The sequence below is a fragment of the Mirounga angustirostris genome, unplaced genomic scaffold (assembly GCF_029215605.1).
Source record: "Mirounga angustirostris isolate CCGP_5_RB_7025 unplaced genomic scaffold, mMirAng1.0.hap1 SCAF_15, whole genome shotgun sequence".
In the NCBI taxonomy this organism is placed as follows: domain Eukaryota; kingdom Metazoa; phylum Chordata; class Mammalia; order Carnivora; family Phocidae; genus Mirounga; species Mirounga angustirostris.
This window is the reverse complement of record NW_026991723.1, coordinates 71,550,722-71,567,341: the sequence shown is the minus strand read 5'-3', so window position 1 is coordinate 71,567,341 and position 16,620 is coordinate 71,550,722. Positions and strand designations below refer to the sequence as shown.

Genomic DNA, 16,620 nt, shown 5'->3' with positions numbered 1-16,620 from the left:
GCTAAGTGGGAGGCTTCAGTGAAAGATCTCAGCCCTTCACACATCTCCTGACTGAGAAATGATCGCTCATGCTGGCGCAGGGAGACAGGCATTTCAGCCAGCTCAGCCTCCAGTCTGCACTTCTTTCTCATAAATGAACATGATTCCGAGTGTGTTCCTCTCAGAATCATTCTGAGCCTATTCCAATAGGTCTGTCGTCCATTTTCAGTTGTGGTACCCAAAGCTGAATGCACAATGATACATGCAAGTTAGAATGTGGCAGAGATAAAAATGCCACATCTTGGGGCTGACATATACACACGTACAGAGGTAACAATTTATTTTATTTCTCTTCTTCTCTTTCTAAATAAATGAGTTTCTAGAAATGCAGTCACCCTTTCAGGATGCCGCCATTGACTCATTCAACTTAATTTCAGTGGAACTCCAAAGTCTTTCATACTGGCTGTCACTAAGCCAGGTTTTCCATCTGTGCAGTTTTTCTTCACTGTGTATATACAGCACATTCCATCTTATCTTTGTTGAATATTATCCTGTAAGATTAGAAACATTGAGCTGGACCATAAACAGTTCCCCACCCTACAGTTACGTGTTGCTTATAAACTGATGGACGTAGGAACTAAGGACAGTTTTATGGCATTCACAAGATATGAAACTCCCAACGAGGCTACTTCTATAAATCAGTACTCTTTGGGTCATCCAGTTAATAAACCACTTAAATATCTTTCTGTCCCAGAGACATTTTGTCTGCTAAAATCTTACGAGAGTCCTTGTAAAAGAACCTGTCAGGAACCATTTCCTGTGCCTCCCATATCTCTACCCATCAACGATCACGACCTGTCAAAACACACAAGATCCTAGTGATCACAACTTCAGGGGTCAGATGCCATTCCTAACTATTTGTAAGTTCCCAGAATGCCCCAGCCGTATCACACTCCAAGCTCTTTGTTCATGTTACTTCTCAGTCTTGAGTGATTCCTTTTCTACTCTTCTTCTCTCATGACTCCTCTCAAAAGCCATTTCCACAGGGAAGCCTTTCCTCCCCTTTCCATTCTTGAGGTAGAATTAATCATTTCTCCTTTAAGCAACTACTGTAGGTGTGAAAGGGCCTATAATGCACCAGGCAGTGGGTGGGGTAAGGAGGGCGGGATGGACATAGATGTGTAAACAAGCAAATGCATGAGCATTGCATTGTGCACCAAGAAAGTGGCTTTGGCCCATAGCATGGTCCTTGAGAATTATGTAATGAAGGACTAAATGTTGATTGGGAGTCATAAAGAAAAGTCAAGATCTTAGGTTAGGTTCTAAGAAATTATGGGTAGTGATGAAAACGCATTCTTTAAATTCATTTATTCATAATATATGTATTTAGTGGTAATCTTCCATTACTTTACAGAAGAACTTTGCTATGATTTTTCATTAGGGAAGAGTAGTTGGTGGAGATTTTCTTTAAGATCAGGGGTCAGAGACCTAACAAAGTGCTGCCAAATTACTATACACACTTTTTGTATCCTTAAGAGGCTTTGAAGAAGGAACGTTCTGGAGGCAGATGCTTCTACCTCAGAGTAGCTGGGCCCATGAAATAAGGGGAGCATTTTATAGATGGTACAATGGATCCTAGTAAATCAGGGATGTCTCAGGTGTTGTTTGTGAACTTCCACCAATGAAATACACTAGCAGCATCAAGGGACCCATGAAAATAATGATGCATAGTTCAAAGTGTGCAGAGGATGTAAATTGTGCTATAAAAATATAAAACATCAGGAGTCTCTATAAATGGAACTTATACTCAGAGCACATTCTACACAGGAACAGTAGAATCTGGGCACTCAGACCTGGATAATGGATTTTTTAATAATAAAATTATGCCTTTAGCATATTGTCTTTATATACCTTCCTATATCCTCCTAGACAGAAGCCATCTAAAAAATTAATAAGTTTGAATTCTAATAGGAAGAGCAGAGCTTATCCATAACAATGAATTGCAGCAGACCCTAATTAGAGACTGCACATAGTGGTCAGGGATGTCTGTGAGTATTTCAAGACGACTTCTGTCCATAGCAGGATAAATGGCCCTAGGTAGGGTGAATGCATAAGTCTCTGCTGATGCTCTACCATTTTCTCCTTGATCTTTCATGAATCTGGCCAGTGAGGGGGACAAACTCCAACCTCTCTATCATAGCAGATTCCTTATAAAGCTAAAAGGGACCTTAGGATAAATGTTTGCTAACTAATGACTTAAAAATCTTTGCTGAAAGGTGGGTCAAATAATTTGTACTAGGTGACACTGCAATGCAGTTTCCACAGGACATCTGCAAATTATGATCTGCCTCATTTTAAAAAAGAGAAAGGGAAGGCAACAGCAATGTCATGGAAAAGGGTAAGTGTTGGAATCTTGTAAATCAAATTCAGTTTTTTAACTCGGCTGCTTGCAACTGTGTGACTCCAGACAGGTCTCTTAGCCTGTGGAACCACCATTCACTCATCTGTAAAATGAAAAAATTAATATGTCTAAACAGGATTAAATTAGGTGCCTAATTATTTTGGTCCCCTTATCCTTCATTAGTATCAAAATGACAGACGACTCAGGTGTTAGACATTCCTTTAAAATTCTGTCATCTTTCTCTTCAGTGAGAAAGCGAGAATCAAGTTAAGAATGACTCACATGTAATTATTCTAATACTACATACTGTAATATTTTGTTCTCCTTCATTGAGAGAGCACTTGAGAATAATTTACGATTTTTACAAGTCATCAATCTGTCACCCTCTGTGGGAAAATATCTGTTAAATGCATAAAGAAAGACTGAGAGTTATTAAGCAAAATTGATTCATACTTGCAGAACACAGCTTGAAATGCTAACACTTGGTTGGGTAAGAGTTTAGGAAGCCCTGGAGACTAAAATTACAATCATTGCTTTAAATTTTACTGAATACAAGTAAGTGCATGAGTTACGTGTGGGCTGCATATGGTTCATTAGCGCTTTTGTTTCAAAGACTAGTGATAAAATCAACCAACTAAAACCATCTATAGACAGATGATGTTTTAAATTTAAACCGAGTCATTTTTATTTTTAAAGAAATGTGCAACAATTTTTAGAGGTCCTTAAATAGCAAAAATTTTAAATCCACTTCCCTTTCTAAACAAGCATTATATTAATATCAAGATGTATTTCTATATCTTAAATGAAGGTCATTTGATCAGTAAGCTCAGTATTTGAGCAGTAAATATTTTCTTTTCTTTCCAGGTTTTTATTTAAATTCCAGTTAGTTAACATACAGTGTAAATTTAGTTTCAGGTGTAGAATTTAATGATTTAACACTTACATACAACACCTGGTGCTCATCACAAGTGCACTCCTTAATCCCCATCACGTATTTAACCCATCCCCCCCGCCCACCTCCCCTCTGGTAACCATCGGTTTGTTCTCTATAGTTAAGGGTCTGTTTCTTGGTTCTCCTCTCTTTTTTTTTCTCCCCTATGTTCATTTGTTTTGTTTCTTAAATTCCACATATGAGTGAAGTCATATGGTATTTGTCTTTCTCTGACTTATTTCGTTTATCATAGTACTCTAGCTCCATCCATGTCATTGCAAATTGCAAGAATTCATTCTTTTTATGGCTGAGTAATATTCCACTGTATATGTATACACCACATCTTCTTTATCCATTCATCAGTTGGTGGACATTTCAGCTCTTTCAATAATTTGGCTATTGTTGGGTAAATACACAGTGGTACAATTGCTGGATCATAGGGTAGTTCTATTTTTAACTTTTTGAGGAACCTCCATACTATATTCCAGAGTGACTGCACTAGTTTGCCTTTCCACCAACAGTGCAAGAGGGTTCCTTACTCTCCACATACTCGCCAATACTTGTTGTTTCTTGTGTTTTTTATTTTAGCTATTCTGACAGGTGTGAGGTGATATCTCTTGTAGTTTTGATTTGTATTTCCCTGATGATGAGTGATGTTGAACATCTTTTCATGTTTCTGTTGGCCATCTATATGTCTTCTTTGGAAAAATGTCTATTCATGTCTTCTGCCCATTTTTTTGCTGGATTATTTGTTTTTTGGGTGTTGAGTTACATAAATTCTTTATATATTTTGGATACTAACCCTTTATCAGATATGTCATTTGCAAATATCTTCTCCCAGTCCATAGGTTGCCTTTTAGTTTTGTAGATGTTTCCTTCACTATGCAGAAGCTTTTTTATTTTGATGTAGTCCCAATAGTTTATTTTTGCTTTTGTTTCTCTTGCCCTAAGGGACCTACCTAGAAAAATGTTGCTATGGCTGATGTCAAAAAGACTACTGCCTATGTTTTCTTCTAGGAATTTTATGGTTTCAGGTCTCACATTTAGGTCTTTAGTCCATTTTGAATGTATTTTTGTGTATGGTTTAAGAAGTGGTCCAGTTTCATTCTTTTGCATGTTGCTCTCCAGTTTTCCCAACACCCTTTGTTGAAGAGACTGTCTTTTTTCCATTGTGTATTCTTTCCTGCTTTATGAAAGATTAATTGACCATATAATTGTGGGTTTATTTCTGGATTTCTATTCTGTTCCATTGATCTATGTGTCTATTTTTGTGCCAGTACCATACTGTTTTCATGACTACAGCTTTGTAATATAACTTGAAGTCTGGAATTGTGATGCCTCCAGCTTTGCTTTTCTATTTCAAGTTTGCTTTGGCTGCTTGGGGTCTTTTGTGGTTCCATAAAAATTTTAGGATTGTTTGTTCTAGCTCTGTGAAGAATGCTGGTGGTATTTGATAGAGATAAATCTGTAGATTGCTTTGGGTAATATGGACATTTTAATAATATTTGCTCATCCAATCCATGAGCATGGAATGTTTTTCCATTTCTTTGTATCCTCCTCTATTTCTTTCATAAGTGTTCTGTAGTTTTCAGAGTATAGATCTTTTACCTCTTTGGTTAGGTTTATTCCTAGGTAGCTTATGGTTTTTGGTGCACTTGTAAATGGGATTGATTTCTTGATTTCTCTTTCTGCTGCTTCATTAATGGTGTATAGAAACACAACAGATTTTTGTACATTGATTTTGTATCCTGCAACTTTACTGAATTTGTGTATCAGTTCTAGCAATTTTTTTGGTGGAGTCTTTTGGGTTTTCTATATAGAGTATCATGTCATCTGCGAATAGTGAAGTCTGACTTCTTCCTTACCAATTTGGATGCCTTTTATTTCTTTGTGTTGTCTGATTGCTGTGGCTAGGACTTCCAGTACTATGTTAAATAATAGTGGAGAGAGTGGACATCCCTGTTTTGTTCCTGACTGTAGAGGAAAAGCTCTCCTTTTTTTCCCATTAAGGATGATATTAGCTGTGGGGTCTTTCATATGTGGCCTTTATTATGTGAGGTATGTTTCCTCTAACCCTACTTTGTTAAGGGTTTTTATCATGAGTAGATGTTGCACTTTGTCAAATGCTTTTTCTGTTATCTATTGAAAGGTCTTATCCTTTCTTTTATAAAAGTGCTATATCACATTGATTGACTTGTGAATATTGAACCACCCTTGCAGCCCAGGAATAAATCCCACTTGATTGTGGTGAATGATTCTTTTAATGTACTGTTGGATTCAATTTGCTAGGATTTTATTGACAATTTTTGCATCCATGTTCATCAGGGATATTGGCCTGTAGTTCTCTTTTTTAGTGGAGTCTTTATCTGATTTTGGTATCAAGGTAATGCTGGATTCATAGAATGAATTTGGAAGTTTTCCTTCCTTTCCTATTTTTTGGAATAGAGAAGAATATGTATTAACTCGTCTTTAAATGTCTGGTAGAGTTCATCTCTGAAGACATCTGGTCTTGGACTTTTGTTTGTTGGGAGTTTTTGGATAATTGATTCAACTTCTTCGCTGATTGTTCAAGTTTTCTATTTCTTCCTGTTTCAGTTTTAGTAATTTATATGTTTCTAGGAATTTACCGTTTCTTCCAGGTTGTCTAATTTGTTGGCATATAGTTTTTCATAGTATTCTCTTATAATTGTTTGTATTTCTGTGGTTATTTCTCTTCTCTTATTTGTGATTTTATTTATTTGAGTCCTTTGTCATTTCTTTTTGATAAGTCTGGCTAGGGGTTTATCAACTTTATTGATTTTTTCAAAGAACCAACTCATGGTTTCATTGATCTGTTCTATTGTCTTTTTTAGTTTCTGTATCATTTAGTTCTGCTCTATTCTTTATTATTCCCTTCCTTCTGCTGGTTTTAGGTTTTTGTTGTTGTTGTTCTTTTTCCTTACACCCTTTAGGTGTAAGGTTAGGTTGTTTATTTGAGATTTTTCTTACTTCTTGAGGTACGCCTGTACTTGCTATAAACTTCCCTCTTAGGACCACCACTTTTGCTGCATCCAACAGTTTTGAACTGATGTGTTTTCATTTTCATTTGTTTCCCTGTATTTTTTTATTATGTTTTGTCACCATACAGTACACCATTAGTTTTTGATGTAGTGTTCCATAATTCATTGTTTGTGTATAACACCCAGTGCTCCATGCAGTACTGCCCTCCTTAAGACCCATCACTGGGCTAACCCATCCCCCGACTCCCCTCCCCTCTAAAACCCTCAGTTTGTTTCTTGGAGTCCATAGTCTCTCATGGTTAGTCTCCCCCTCTGAATCCCCCCGTTCATTTTTCCCTTCCTTCTCCTAATGTCCTCCATGCCATTCCTTATGTTCCACAAATAAGTGAAACCATATGATAATTGATTTTCTCTGCTTGACTTATTTCACTCAGCACAATCTCCTCCAGTTCCATCCATCTTGATGCAGAAGTTGGGTATTCATCCTTTCTGATGTCTGAGTAATGTTCCATCGTATATATGGACCACATCTTTATCCATTCGTCTGTTGAAGGGCGTCTCAGCTCTTCCCTGTATTTTTTATTTCTTCTTTTAGTTCCTGGTTGACCCATTCATTGTTTAGTAGCATGTTATTTAACTTCCATGTATTTATGGTTTTTCTAGATTTTTTCTTGTGATTGACATCTAGTTTCATAGCGTTGTGGTCAGAAAAGATGGATGGTATGACTTCAGTCTTTTTGAATTTGTTGAGGCTTGTTTCATAGCTTAATATGTGATCTGTTCTGGAGAATGTTCCATGTACACTTGAAAAGAATGTGTATTTTGGGGATGGAATGTTCTGTTAAAACCATTTGTTCCAGTGTGCCATCCAAAGCCATTGTTGTTGATTTTCTATTTAGAATTTCTGTCCATTGATGTAAGTGGAGCATTAAAGCCCCCAACTATTATTGTATTATTTATCAGTTAGCTCCTTTATGTTTGTCATTAACTGTTTTATATTTAGGTGTTCCCATGTTGGGGGCATAGATGTTTACAATTGTTAGATCTTCTTATTGGATAGTCCCCTTTATAATGACATAGTGCCCTTAATCTCTTGTTACAGTCTTTGGTTCAAAATATAGTTTATCTGATACAGATAGCTACTCTGTCTTTCTTTTGATGTCCATTTGCATGATAAATGATAAATGTTTCTTCATCCCCTCACTTTCAAGTTGCAGGTGTCTTTAGGTCTAAAATGAGTCTCTTATAGGCAGCATATAGATGGGTCTTGTTTTCTTATCCATTCTGACACTCTGTGTCTTTTGATTGGAGCATTTAATCCATTTACATTCAGAGTAATTATTGATAGATTTGTATTTAGTGCCATTTTATTACTTGTTTTGTCATTGTTTCTGGAGATTTTCTCTGTTCCTTTTTGTCTTTGTCACTTTTGGTCTTTCCTTTCCACTCAAAGAGTCCCCTTTAATATTTCTTGCATGGGTGGTTTAGTGGTCATGAACTCCTTTAGTTTTTGTTTGTCTTAGAAACTCTTTATCTTTCCTTCTATTCTGAATGATAGTCTTGCTATCATTGGGTAGAGTATTCTTGGCTATAGATTTTTCTCATTTAGCACATTGAATATCATGCCACTCTCTTCTGGCTTGCCAACTTTCTGTTGAGAGATCTACAGATAGCCTTATGGGTCTTTCCTTGTAATTTAGGGACTTCTTTTGTCTTGCTGCTTTAGGATTTTTTCTTTATCATATATTTTGCAAATTTAATTACAATGTATCTTGATGTTGGCCTACTTTTGTTGATTTTGATGGGCGTTCTCTGTGCCTCCTGGATCCGGAAGTCTGTTTCCTTCTCCAGATTAGGGAAGTTTTCGGCTATTATTTCCTCAAATAAATTTTCTGCCCTCTTTTCTCTCTCTTCTTCTTCTGGGACTCCTATGACATGAATGTAATTACATTTGATGGAGTCCCTGAGTTCTCTAAGTCTATTCTCATGATCCATAATTCTTCCTCTCTTTTGTTCTGCTTCCTTATTTTCCATAATTTTATCTTCTATTTCACTAATTTGTACCTCTGCTTCTTCCAGCCTGTGTTCATTACATCCGGTCTGTTTCCAATCTGTTATTGCATTTTTCATTTGACTGTTTTTTTTTAACTCTTTTATCTCTGTATTAAGGGCCTCCCTAAAGTTTTCCATTCTTCTCTCTAGCCCAGTAAGTATCCTTATGATTGTTGCTTTAAATTCTCCATCAGGCATATTACTTATATTTGTTTCAGTTAGATCTCTGACCATGACCTTATCTTGTTGCTTCATTTGGGATGAATTCCTCCATCTTGGCATTTTGTCTAAGTCTCTGTCTTTTGCTGTGTGTTCGAAAAGCCTGTTATGTGTCCTGGTTTTGAGAGTAATGGCTTTTTGAAGAAGTGGTCAAGTAGTATCCAGGGCCTGGCACTTCAGGTGTGTGCTGTGTGCACTCTGCTGCTGTGTTTTGGCTGCTCTGTCCTTCAGGCCAGTTGTCTGCAGAGGTTCTCCTTGCCTGCATTGGGCAGTGTTTGATCCTTGGCCAGAGTCGGTGAGTTTTAACTAGGTGTGCTCTGCTGTGCTTGTTAAATGAGACCTGATACTACTTCCACTAGAACTGAAGCCTCGCAGAACTCTGGCTGGGAGACGTGGTGTGGACAGGGGTTTCTGCTGGTCTTCTGGGGAAGGGGCCCGCCGCACTGGCCCTGAGACACACTTGTTCAAGAAGGGCAGTCCCAGCAGAGCACAGGGGTTTGGGGCCTGGTGTAAGCAGGTCAGGCAGCCAGTGTCGGTACTGTACTGTTAACTGCAAGTGGCTTTGCGTTTATGCTGAGGGGCAGGGGGAGGAGAAGGCACCCGCCAGCTCTTTTGTCCCTGGAGAGGCAACTCTGCAAATGCCACCTCTCACAGATGCTCTCTAAGAGAGCGAACTGTCTCCGCATGTCACCTGGGCATTCCTCAGATGATGCCGTCTGCCCCCCACCCCCAGGCTGCTTGCTTGCCTTCCCTCCAGGAGTAGGGCAGTGCCTCAGGTCTCTGTACCAGCCAAGCCTGCCAACCTTTAAAACTCCAGTCTTCAAGACCCACGGGTTGCAAAAACTCATGAAAATCAACCCCTCTCATTTTCCCAGCAAATGGCTGTGGGGAAGTGTTCTCTGTGTGCATTCCCCTGAACCCTCCTTTTTCTCTCACCTTTGTCCGAGACCAGGGCTCCCTCCCCTCCACAACACCCACGATCCTCTCCCCCACACCATGTCTCTGCACTTACTTGTTGTGGCCCCTTCTCTCCCTCTAGTTGTGCAGTTTGCTCTGTCCATCCTCAGTTGATTTCTTGGGTATTCAGAGTGATTTGATAATGATCTAGTTGTGTTTGAGGGATGACGAGCCTGTAGAGTTCTCCTACTACACCTCCATCTTAATAAATATTTTTTTAAAGAATAACAATTAAAAATAGTCATTGTTGGAAAAAGTAAAAAATAAATAAAAACAGAATTACGAAGACGCAAACACCTTTTCTCAAATATTATGCTCAGTTATTGTTCCTTTCCTCCCAATCTCATAGCTATACCCTTGCTGGTCCTGACACCATTGAATGCCTGGCCAATGGCAAATGGAATGGAAGTAACCAGCAGTGTCTGGCTGTCTCCTGTGATGAGCCCCCCAACGTGGAACACGCCTCTCCGGAGACTGCCCATCGGTTATTTGGAGACATTGCCTTCTACTATTGCTCAGATGGTTACAGCCTGGCAGACAATTCCCAGCTCTTTTGCAATGCCCAGGGCAAGTGGGTTCCCCCAGAGGGTCAGGCCATGCCCCGTTGTATAGCTCATTTCTGTGAAAAACCCCCATCTGTTTCCTATAGCATTTTAGAATCTGTGAGCAAAGCAAAATTTGCAGCAGGGTCAGTCGTGAGCTTTAAATGCACAGAAGGTTTTGTACTGAACACCTCAGCAAAGATTGAATGTTTGAGAGGTGGGCAGTGGAACCCTTCCCCCATGTCCATCCAGTGTATCCCCGTGCGGTGCGGAGAGCCACCAAGCATCATGAATGGCTATGCAAGTGGATCAAACTACAGTTTTGGGGCCATGGTGGCTTACAGCTGCAACAAGGGGTTCTACATCAAAGGGGAGAAGAAGAGAACCTGCGAAGCCACAGGACAGTGGAGTAGCCCCACACCCACATGCCACCCTGTGTCTTGCAATGAACCGCCTAAGGTGGAGAATGGCTTTCTGGAGGTAAGAGACTAATGAGTGAGTGGCCCGTGGCTTTCATCACTGACAGCCAGCCCCCTGTGGCTAACCTGGAATTCAGAAGCAGGACACTGAACAGATTAACTGTTGAAAAACACAAGTGGCTAGACCTATAGGTAGTGAATATTGGAGAGAAGTTGATAGAGATCAGTAATCCTTTTAATGTATAGCTTTCTACCTTCTGCTGGCATGTAGACATTTGAAGTGCTTTGCAGCAATACCTTAGCCCTAACTATGAAGTTAGAATGAGCCAATTTTTCATATAATATTGTTTTTCTTTGTAGAAGAAGTTATTCCAAGATGGATGTATATTTTATAGAAATCAAGGTCTAATGGAACTTAGAGAGATCTAGTATCATTTCTAATTTTTAGACAAAAGATGAGGTGAATCATCCATTCACTATAATGCAGTTATTACAGTTCTCTGTCAGTGGACCTAAAGGTAGTTTCACCAGGACAAAGGGTTCTATCAGATCCACACATATTTTCCTTTCACATTAGTATGTGCCTAATCTATTTCCCCAAATCAAGGGCTATTTTAAAAAGACAATATTCTAATTAAACATTATGTAAAAACCCACACATACATAATACCTTTTCTCCTTTATATTCTAAAACAACAGTAAACACCTTCTGTTTAACGCCTTTGCTCCAATGTAGTAGTGTTCCATTGGAAGAGAGTATATATAGATAAGGAGGCTTTCTTCATTTAACAAATATCTCTGAAGCTCTTACTAGGTGCCAGGTAAGCATTGGAGAGCTAGTATTTAACAATACAGATTAGGTCTGTGATGGCGTGGCGCTTACATGTGTGTGGGGTACCCAAGAAATAATAAGTAAACAAAACAAAGAGTTACATCCACTAGAGCAAGAAGTTCACTATAGCAGGCAAGCTAGACTTTTTACCGTGATAATCTTTTGAACATTTGCATAACTAACTCATCTTTGGTAGTGCCTAAAAATGACCTGTAATCATATTAGTCACTTATTTATTTAAGTGTTGAGATCATGAATATTAACTTTTGCTTTAAAAGATAAAATAATTTCCCATCTTTATAGCAGCAATTTTAAAAGTATGTTAAGAATGAACACAAAACTTTGTACTCTTAGGAATATAATATTTTATTTGCTTTTTTTGACAACATTAACAAATGTAGGTTGTATGCGTATGTTTCCTTCTCTGTGGTTAAAGCAACAAACGAGAGCATTGCTTTGGTGAGCAAGATGTTTTTGAACTTACTAAGTAATTTATAATTTGGGGGAGTAGTCTACCAAATCATCAATTTAAAACTATTGATCTTTTACTTATTATAGGCTCAGCCTTTTGGTAAGCATTTCTGCAATAGGGATTACCTAATTTGACCTGTCCTTTTCACTTACTAAAAATAGAATAGACCTGATTGAAAAAAACATAAATCTTTATTTGCTTATGTCTTAACTGATTTGTTTTAACATAGGCATTTTAGTCTATTTTTTTATTACTATTCAATGTATTTAGTTAATTATATTATTTGTTATACGAATTATACTTAAGTGTTTTCTCCCTATTATACAGCATACAACTGGCAGGATCTTTGAGAGTGAAGCGAGATATCGGTGTAATCCAGGCTATAAGTCAGTTGGAAGTCCTGTATTTGTCTGTCAAGCCAATCGCCACTGGCACAGTGAATCCCCTCTGTCATGCGTCCCTCTCAACTGTGGAAAACCTCCCCCGATCCAGAACGGCTACATGAAAGGAGAAAATTTTGAAGTAGGGTCCAAGGTTCAGTTTTTCTGTAATGAGGGTTATGAGCTTATCGGTGATAATTCTTGGACGTGCCAGAAATCTGGCAAATGGAATAAGAAGCCAAACCAGAAATGTGTGCCTGCCAAGTGCCCAGAGCCTCCCCTTTTGGAAAACCAGCTCGTCCTGAAGGAGTTAGCTACTGAAGTAGGAGTGGTGACATTTTCTTGTAAAGAAGGACATGCCCTTCAGGGGCCCTCTGTCCTGAAATGCTTGCCATCACAGCAATGGAATGATTCTTTTCCTCTTTGTAAGATGGTTCTTTGCCTCCCACCTCCCCTCATTTCCTTTGGTGTCCCCGCTCCTTCTTCAGCTCTTCATTTTGGAAGTACTGTCAAGTATTCTTGCGTGGATGGATTTTTCCTGAGAGGGGATCCTACCACCTCCTGCCAAGCTGATGGGACATGGAGTTTTCCACTGCCAGAATGTGTCCCCGTGGAATGTCCCCACCCTGAGGAAATTCTCAATGGCATCATCGATGTACAAGGTCTTGCCTATCTCAGCACAGCTCTCTATACCTGCAAGCCCGGCTTTGAGCTGGTGGGAAATACTACCATCCTTTGTGGAGAAAATGGTCACTGGCTTGGAGGAAAACCCACCTGTAAACCCATTGAGTGCCCAATGCCCAAGGAGATTTCAAATGGCAAATTCTCTTACACGAACCTACACTATGGGCAAACCATTACATACTCCTGTGACCGAGGCTTCAGGCTGGAAGGTCCCAAAGCCTTGACTTGTTTAGAGACAGGCGATTGGGATATGGATGTTCCATCATGCAGTGCCATCCACTGTAATCCCCCACAACCCATTGAAAATGGTTTTGTAGAAGGCGCAGATTACAGCTACGGGGCCATGATCATCTACAGCTGCTTACCTGGGTTCCAGGTAGCTGGTCATGCCATGCAGACCTGTGAAGAGTCAGGATGGTCAAGCTTCATACCAACATGTGTACCCATAGACTGTGGTCTCCCGCCTCATATTGATTTTGGAGAATGTACTAAGGTGAAAGATGGTCAGGGATATTTTGGAGAAGAAGAAGATATGATGGAAGTTCCATATCTGACTCCTCGCCCTCCTCACCATCTGACAGCAGGGGCTAAAACCGGGGAAGGCACAAAAGGATCTCCTACTGCACATTCAGCAAACTTTCTATATGGCACCATTGTTTCATACACCTGTAATCCAGGATATGAGCTTTTAGGGAGCCCTGTGCTGTTGTGCCAGGAAGATGGCACTTGGAATGGCAGTGCCCCATCCTGCATTTCAATTGAGTGCGACTTGCCCATTGCTCCTGAAAATGGCTTTTTGCATTTTACAGAGACGACCATGGGCAATGCTGTACAGTATAGCTGCAAACTTGGACACGTTCTGCTGGGCTCCGACATAAGATTTTGTCTACAGAACAAAGAATGGAGTGGTGTTTCTCCAAGGTGTGAGGCCATTTCGTGCAAAGCGCCAAATCCACTTATGAATGGCTCCATCAAAGGAAGCAACTACACATACCTGAGTGTGTTGTACTATGAGTGTAATCCTGGGTATGTGTTGAATGGCCCCAAGAGGAGAACGTGCCAACAAAATAAAAATTGGGATGAGAATGAGCCAATTTGTGTTCCTGTGGACTGTGGGTCACCTCCAGTCTCAGCCAATGGCCAGGTGAAAGGAAATGAATATACATTCCAAAAAGAGGTTGAGTACACCTGCAATGTCGGGTTCTTACTTGAGGGAGCCAGGAGTCGCGTCTGTCTTGCCGACGGAAGTTGGAATGGAACCACTCCCATCTGTGTGCCCATCAGATGTGCCACCCCACCGCAGGTGGCGAATGGAGTGATGGATGGCCTGGACTATGGCTTTGGAAAGGAAGTGGTGTTCCACTGTCAGGATGGCTACATGTTGCATGGTGATCCAAAACTCACCTGTCAGTCCGATGGCAACTGGGATGCAGAGTTTCCTTTCTGTAAACCAGTCAACTGCGGCCCTCCTAAAGAACGTCCCCATGGCTTTTCTAATGGCTTCTCCTTTTATCACGGGGGGCATATACAATATCAGTGCTTTCCTGGCTATAAGCTCCATGGAAGTCCTTCAAGAAGGTGTCTTTCCAATGGTTCCTGGAGTGGCAGCCCGCCTTCCTGCCTGCTTTGCAGGTGTGCCACGCCAGTGATTCAAAATGGAGCTGCCAATGGGACAGATTTTGGCTGCGGGAAGGCAGCCCAGATTCAGTGCTTCAAAGGCTTCAAGCTCCACGGAGCTTCTGAGATCACCTGTGAAGCCAATGGCCAATGGAGCTCTGGCTTCCCATACTGTGAACACGCTTCTTGTGGTTCCCCCCCAACGATACCAAATGCATTCATCAGTGCGAGCGGCTCTTGGGAGGAAAATGTGATAACTTACAAATGCAGATCTGGGTTTGTCCTACAAGGCAGTTCAGATCTGGTTTGTACAGAGAAAGGGACGTGGAGCCAGCCTTATCCAGTCTGTGAGCCCTTGTCCTGTGGACCCCCACCATCTGTCGCCAATGCAGTGGCCAATGGAGAGGCACACACTTTTGAAAGTAAAGTGAAACTCAGGTAAGACCATGACTCTAGTGTCTCCAAAGGGTGCAGACAGGAGGATTGTAAAATAAAAAGTGCTAGGTCAAGAATTAAGTTAAGTGGGAAAATACCATCTCTGGACTGCTCTCCAAAAACTGAAGCTTTTATTTATTTTTTTATTTTTTTTAAGATTTTATTTATTTATTTGAGAGAGAGAATGAGAGAGAGAGAGCATGAGAGGGAGGAGGGTCAGAGGGAGAAGCAGACTCCCTGCCGAGCAGGGAGCCGGATGCGGGACTCGATCCCGGGACTCGAGGATCATGACCTGAGCCGAAGGCAGTCGCTTAACCAACTGAGCCACCCAGGCGCCCTATAGCAAGATATCTTAAGTAGACTTCCAACCTATGCTATTTGAACAAACTAAACTATTTGATGCACAAATGGTGACTTTTTGCTGTAAAGTTATCTATAATACATTATTAAAAAGAAATAAGAGAATATGGAATAAATTTATAAGTTAAATTTTTATTGGAATAAATGCCCATAAGATATCTCAACCCTCTAAATCAATTTAGATTTTATTCACGTCTCTGAAGGAATTATGGATTATCCTTCACATATTGGCTTCTTAGATTTTAATAATTCAGTTACTCTTCGGGGCGCCTGGGTGGCTCAGTTGGTTAGGCGACTGCCTTCGGCTCAGGTCATGATCCTAGAGTCCCGGGATTGAGTCCCACGTCGGGCTCCCTGCTCAGCGGGGAGTCTGCTTCTCCCTCTGACCCTCCCCCTCTCATGCTCTCTCATTCTCACTCTCAAATAAATAAATAAAATCTAAAAAAAAAAAAAAAAAAAAAAATTCAGTTACTCTTCTTAAACATGTCTATGGTGAACATCTTAGCCCTACCTTCATTTTCTCCTAATTTCAGTAAGGAGGAGACCCAAGGGAGTATCATCAGTGATAAGAAATGATAAGAAATGAAGGGTAGTTGATCATGCACTGAGAAGAAAAACAAAAATTATCCCTTGCTTTTGAAATACATCTTCAGTTTTCTCTTCAGATGTTGATATGTGACATATCTTGAGAAATCACAGTATCACCTGCTTCTCAAGAGCTCCCCATTTGTTATGCCGTGTCATATATTGATTATGTTTCAGATCTTTACTTGTAGTAAACAGATTACAAGTTTACAAAACCTGTGACTCCTACCTAGCCTGGTGATTTGTGAAATTGAAAAAATATATCCACCTAATAAATGTTAATTAGCTAAATGGTTTAATTTAAAAGGCAGTGTAGTATAGTAGTGAAAGCGTGGATTCTAGAACCAGACTCCCTAGGCAGGAATCTCATCTCTATTACTTGCTGGGGAAGTTATTTAGTGTCTCTGATGTCAGTTTCATCATCTGCTAAATGGGAATAAAGATAATACTCATACTTGCTCATAGGGTTCACATGAGAATTAAATGAATTAATATTTGTAGAACACTTAGAACAGTGACTAGAATTTAATAAGTGCTATGTAAACATTTGCTGAATAAATAAATGCAAATTTAAAAAAATCATAGAGTATTTTAGAGCCAGGTTGATTTGAGTTTGAACACCAATACTGTTGTTACATAATAGTATCTACTACTCAGGATTAAAAGAAATACCCTATATAAAGGACTTAGAACAGTGCTTGGCATAAAGTAGATTCTCAATAAATATTAATTGTCATATTCTTACTAGTATCTGAG

At 39.8% G+C, this 16,620-nt stretch overlaps 1 protein-coding gene across 6 annotated transcripts in view; it reads left to right on the top strand.

Moving 5' to 3' along the window:
- SVEP1 (sushi, von Willebrand factor type A, EGF and pentraxin domain containing 1) overlaps positions 1-16,620 on the top strand; it is a 192,873-nt gene that overhangs the window by 143,542 nt on the left and 32,711 nt on the right. For all 6 annotated transcript variants that reach the window (XM_045882897.3, XM_045882896.3, XM_045882895.3 and 3 more), the window contains 2 exons: positions 9,888-10,560; positions 12,131-14,922. In XM_045882897.3, coding sequence (XP_045738853.2) covers positions 9,888-10,560; positions 12,131-14,922 — 3,465 coding nt within the window. The remainder of the gene's footprint in view (positions 1-9,887; positions 10,561-12,130; positions 14,923-16,620) is intronic.